General features: G+C 59.5%; 1 protein-coding gene across 1 annotated transcript in view; it reads left to right on the forward strand.

The window, feature by feature from the left end:
• The window catches only part of RASGRF1 (Ras protein-specific guanine nucleotide-releasing factor 1), a gene marked incomplete at its 3' end in the record, with an annotated part of 74,947 nt that overhangs the window by 6,162 nt on the left and 62,704 nt on the right, over positions 1-6,081 (forward strand). The window contains exon 2 of the mRNA XM_014529208.1: positions 1,981-1,988. Within this exon, the coding sequence (XP_014384694.1) occupies positions 1,981-1,988 (8 nt within the window). The remainder of the gene's footprint in view (positions 1-1,980; positions 1,989-6,081) is intronic.

The following is a 6,081-nucleotide window of genomic DNA, read 5'->3' on the forward strand; positions in this document are numbered from 1 at the left end:
CACATTCCGCCTAGGCCACACCCCACCCGCATGGCCCCGCCCCCAGCCCTGAGGGACCTAGTACCCGCTCAGCAGGCCTTATCCTCAAGCCGCCTCCCTGCTGCTCCCCTCCACGCACGGGACACTCCAGGTACCTTCCTCCCTGCGCTCACTCACCAGTGGAGGGTCCTCACGCGGATGCAGGCCATCCACGCACGAGCTGGCACGCGGGCCTCGACTGAGGCAACTCAGGGTCCGTGAGGGACCGAGGCCTGAGGGGGCGCAGGGCCGCTCTGTGTGAGGGGCTCCGAGCAGACCCTCAGGGGCTGTGTCCGGGCAGGACGCGCCCTAAGGGAGCGGGTGGGACCCTGGTCACAGGCGCCCGCTATTCCCACAGCATTGGTGGTGGAGGCGGCGGCGAGGCGCGCGAAGCCGGACCAGGTGCGGCAACCAGCCACGTCTCGCGAGGTCTCAAGGTCCCGCGAGATCAGAGTTGGGCTGCGTGAGGGCAGGAAAGCCTCACCCCTCTCGCCGGTCACGTGAGCAGACTCACAGCGGAGGCACGTGCAGGGCACGTGCTGCGGGCCGAGCCTGTCAATCAGAGCATCCCGCTTCTGCCTGCAGCCTGGACAAGGGGTCCTCACACACATTCTTGTTTATTAGCTTTAAAAAGCCACCTCCGGCCCTGGCAGGTGTGGCTCAGCGAATAGAGCCTGGGTCTGCAGACTCAAGGGTCCCGGGTTCGATTCCTGTCAAGGGCACATGCCCGGGTTGCCGGCTCGATCCCCAATGGGAGGCGTGCAGGAGGCAGCTGATCCATGATTCTCTCTCATCATTGGTGTTTCTAGCTCCCTCTCCCTCTCCCTTCCTCTCTAAAATCAATAAATATATCTTAAAAATAATAATTTTTAAAAAATAATTTTAAAAAAAGTCACCTGTGCCCAAACTCACTGGTACGTGCCCTTCAGCCTCGATGGGGCGTGAGTGCGGGCTTAGATGGGTGTATGTCTTGTTTGCAGAGCGCTTCAAAAACCAGACCAAACATACCTGGTCTCAGGAAACACAATTTATTGAGCACCTACTGTGTGCCCGGCGCCAGAGAGCATGTTTGACACGTGGCACCTGCCTTAGTCATCCCAACAGCCCTGGGGAGGGGGGGGGTTATTACTGTTGACCCATTTTTGAGATGACAAAACTGAGGCCCAGAGATGTTCAAGTCCCCTGTTCACAGTTACAGAGCCTGCACCTGAACCCAGGCTGCCTGACTCCAAAACCCGAGCTTCTGTTGTTTTGTTTTGAATATATTTGTATTGATTCCAGAGAGGAAGGGAGAGAGAGAGAGAGAGAGAGAGAGAGAGAGAGAAACATCCATGATGAGAGAGAATCATGGATCGGCTGCCTCCGGCCCTGCAGCCCCTCCATGGCACAGCCTCTGCTCCCCGCCCATCCCTGAGCAGCTACGTGACTCCGCCTCTGACCACGGGTCTCCAGCCACACACACTGGCTCGGGGTCCTGCTTCTGCCGCCTCCTGCAGAGTTCTCTGGGCCTCAGTTTCCCCATCGGCGAGATGGAGGCCGTAAGAGAGCCCGCCTGGCAGCCCTGTCCCGAGTAGTAACCTGGGTGCTGTGTGCCAAGTCCTAGCACAACACCCACAGTAGGTCTTCTCCATAAACTGCAGCTGACACACAGGCAGCTTCCACCTTACGACCGGGTCCTCCTCAGGGACGCAGCGGCTCACCTGGGCCTCTGGCACGTCAACACTGAGCCCTGACCCTGGACATAAAGATAGGATGGCACATTGTGTGTGTTTTAAATATATTTTTACTGATTTCAGAGAGCTTCAGTCAGCAAGCTCACACTCTATTATCCACTGAGCCACACCGGCCAGGGCCAACACCTGAGCTTTTGGCCCACCAGCCACATAAAGATATGGGCTGGTGTGGGGGTGGGGCGGTTTGAGTTTATCATTCTCTGCCAAGATACATAGAGGGGCGGGGGGAGAGAAACACAATTAACCGCCGTGAAAACGCGTCACCGAGACTTCTGCCAGGTGGCTCCTGTGTCTGCCGGGGTCCCACGAGTTTTAGGGAACACTCACCGAGGCGTCCGCAGCCCACGGTCCCGATGCCCGGACTCCGTGGGAGCCTGGAGCCGGGGCCCGCGTGCAAGCAGCCAAGAACAGAGCTCGGCCCCCGGTGTTGATGTAGGAGCTGTCCCCGTGGACTGGGCAGGAGCCCAGAACGCTGCCAACGCCCAGACTCCTCCGGGAGGGCCACGCCCCACACTGGGGATCAAGCCTGCAACCCGGGCATGTGCCCTGACCGGGAATCGAACTGTGACCTCCTGGTTCATGGGTTGACGCTCAACCACTGAGCCACGCCAGCCAGGCTAGAATGGTACATCCTATATAATAAAAGCCTAATATGCAAATTGTCCCCTCAACCGGGGTTCGGTCAGGGGGCGGGGCCAGCCAGCCAACCGCCCACGGCCCCTCCCCCTGGCTGACCCCCCCACCCTTGGGCCAGCAGCGGCAGGCAGCTGGGGGAAGGGAGGCCCTGGCTGGCAGCCAGTAGTTGCTAGGACCCTACCCGTGTATGAATTTCGTGCACTGGGCCTCTAGTCTTAACATAAAGAACCCGTGGGTTTCTGGAAAAGTCTGAGCGAGGTGCCCCTACAAGAAGAAAGGGGGTTGCCAGGGGAGCCTGCTTCCTCCCTGGTGGCCACACAGCCACCGGCCTGTTCGTCCCACCTCCTAAGTCTCTCTCAGACGCACCCACGTCCGTCTCCCTCTCCCTCCACCGCTCTAGCCCAGGCTGCTGTCCCCTCCCATCCGGACTTAGGTGTATTAGTCAGGACGGGGCTGGGTTCTGCTGCAGTGACAACTGAGCCGCACCCTGAGCTTCGTGGGCAGCGGCGGGAGCGTCCAGTTCTCATCCCGCGAGAGCTCCGGGTGCGTGTCCGTGCCTTCCTGTCCAGCCGCCACCCAGACAAGCACCTTTGCAGGTGGCACCCTTGTGTTGATGAGCATGTCTGGGCGGCACCACGGCCACCCTGCAGTTGCTGGGGGGCGTAGGGTGACGGGCCCCTCGTTTGGCATACGGGGCTCAGATAGACAGAGCTCATCTCTCAACGGATGAAGGGTCTCCTGAGTCCAGACCCCGAGAGTCAGAGCTGGAACCCGGCCTCCCGGTTCCAGGTCCTTCGGATGGATGGACACCCAGGCCGACTGCTAACCTCAGCCATTCACCCACGGTCAAGACTCGATCTGGCCCAGGCGGCGGGGCTCAGCGGTTGAGCGTCGACCTGTGAACCAGGTGGTCACGGGTTCGATTCCCGATCAGGGCACATGCCCGGGTTGCAGGCTCCATCCCCAGTGGGGGGCGTGCAGGAGGCAGCTGATCCGTGATTCTCTCTCATTATTGATGTTTCTCTCTCCCTTCCTCTCTCTTCCTCTCTAAAATCAATAAAAATATTTTTTTATTAAAAAAACCAATCTCACTAACCCGGCAAAGCAAATGCAGAGCCAGCCTTTCCCCTGAAGAGTGAGATCAATGTTTTCAACAAGGTACTTCCGCGTGGAGTTTTTATGTTAAAAAAACCCAATCTCTCTAATCTGGCAAAGCGAATGCAGAGCCAGCCTTTCCCCTGAAGAGATCATTGTTTTCAACAAGGTACTTCCGCGTGGAGTTTTTATGTTTTCCAAATTGGGGAATCCGACCCAGACCTGAAAATAAAAGCTGTTCGGAATTAATTTTAGAAGCGCGCGTGAATGGCATCTCTTGCTTCGACACACGGAAGCGGAAGGGCCGATGTGTCCAGGCGGGTTCGTTCGGCAAACGTCCAGAGAGGCGGCTGGAGGGAGGGGAGCGGCGGGCGGTGAGCGGGGTGACAGATGGGCAGAGGTGGGTGTGGGACCAGCCGGGTGTGACATCTGGGGTCTGGAGTCGTTCCTACGCACTAACATGGGACCACTCAGCAGGCCCCCAGGCTGTGGGTCAGGCCTCCTCCAAGGCTGACCCTGAGGGCTGGGGCTTTTAAAATACACACACACACACACACACACACACACACACACACACACATGCTTTGCCCTGGCCAGTGCGGCTCAGTGGCCAGTGCGTCGGCCTGCGGACCAAAGGGTCCCGGGTTCAATTCCGGTCAAGGACACGTACCTGGGTTGCAGGCTCCTCCCCGGCCCGGGCCCTGGTCGGGGCGCGTGCAGGAGGCAACCCATCGATGTGTCTCTCTCACATCGATGTTTCTCTCTGTCTCTCCCTCTCCCTTCCTCGCTCTCTCAAAATCAATAGGAAAATATCCTCGGGGGAAGATTTAAAATAAATAAATAAAATAAGTATATATGTTTTTATTGATTTCAGAGAGGAAGGGAGAGGGGGACTGAGATAAAGACATCCATGATGAGAGAGAATCACCGAGCAGCTGCCTCCCGCACGCCTCTTACTGGGGATGGAGCCCACAACCCGGGCCTGTGCCCTGACCAGGAGTCGAACTGTGACCTCCTGGTTCATCGGTCGATGCTCAGCCACTGAGTCACGCCGGCCGGCCGGGCAGGGCTGAGCTGGGTTTTGCCCGGGCTTCCCCGTTCTCACATTGCAGCCCCTCCTCACCTCCTCCTGCTGCATGAATGTAAGGTGTCGGCCCGGCTCAGCCCGGGCGGGTGGCGGGTAGAGCAGGCACTCAGCTCCTAGCGGGGGGAGAGGGTCATGAGTGGGCACAGCCCCCCTGTGCGGTCATATCAGGTGGGGGTTGGGGGGCAGGCGGGCACAGCCGGCGAGCAGGCCTTTGGGACACGCTGTGCCTGCGGCCCCACTGTGCCAGGCACCGGGCGGGCAGTACGGCCAAGCCGGGAGGGGCCGCAGCGAGGAGCAGGCTGTGGAAGGGGTGAGAGGTCGGAAGACGCTCTTGGGGTGCCTGGCTGGGGTCAGGGTGAGCTCCCCCTACAAGGGCTGCAGAGCAGAGTGGCTCCCCTGGGACCCTAAGGGTGAGGTGGAAAGGGGACTGGGGTGTCTAGGAGGATGCAAGGAGGACCCACATGGATGGCCCCTTAGTGAGGGAGGAGGGGAGAGAGAGGGACTCCAGGCCAGGGCATGTGCGTGCACACATATGTGTGTGTGCACGTGCATGCACATACATACACAGACATGCACACGCATGCACATGTGCATGCACATACATACATACACGCACGCACATGTGCGTGCACACGCACATGTGCGTGGACAGGCATGCACACATGCACGCACGCACAGATGTGCACGCACAGACGTGCACACATGCACACACGCACATGTGCATGCACACACATACACACATGCACATGTGCATGCACAGATGTGCACACATACACACGCACATATGCATACATACACACATGTGTGCATGCACGGACGTGCACACACATGCACATGTGCATGCACAGACACACATGTGCATGTACAGACATGCACACACGCACATCTGCATGGGACATGGGGCAGCATCGGGTAGGAGGGCTGCTGAGGCAGTGCCAGCCGGGACCGCAGCCCCCGAGGTGCCCAGCGGGGAGAGGCCGCCCTGGCTGACCTGGGCACTGGAGTGGGGCCTGGCAAGGGGCAGGGGGGACCACGAGTGAGGGCATCCCCCCCTGACCGACCCCCAGCCTCACGATATGATCTGCGAGGTGGGCAGTATCCTCCCCGATTTGTGAAGAAAAGAAAATGCAGGAGTGAAGAGACCTAAAGAATAAACTCGAACCCCGGTCCCCAATGGGACTCCCGGGAACACTGGGAGTGTTCTTCCGACAGATGCAAGCGGCGGGGTTCCGTGGGGAACCAAGTTTGGGAACAGGTTCCCTCTTGCGCAGGACTTGTCAGTGCCTTTACCGGGTGACTGAGCGTCGCGGGCGGGGTTCATGGAGCCCGGGCGCCCCACCCCCTGCTGGCCACTGTCACCACCCACATCTGCGGGGCCAAGCCGGTGCCCCCTGCGTGTGGCTCTTGCTGTCAATCAACGAAGAAGCCCGGCTCCTGCGTGCGGTGGTGAACGGCTGCCGTCAGCCACCTGCCTGGCAGGTGAGGGCTCCCAGCGCCCCAGCCACCTGCTCG

This window comes from Myotis brandtii, unplaced genomic scaffold (assembly GCF_000412655.1).
Source record: "Myotis brandtii unplaced genomic scaffold, ASM41265v1 scaffold1166, whole genome shotgun sequence".
NCBI lineage: Eukaryota > Metazoa > Chordata > Mammalia > Chiroptera > Vespertilionidae > Myotis > Myotis brandtii.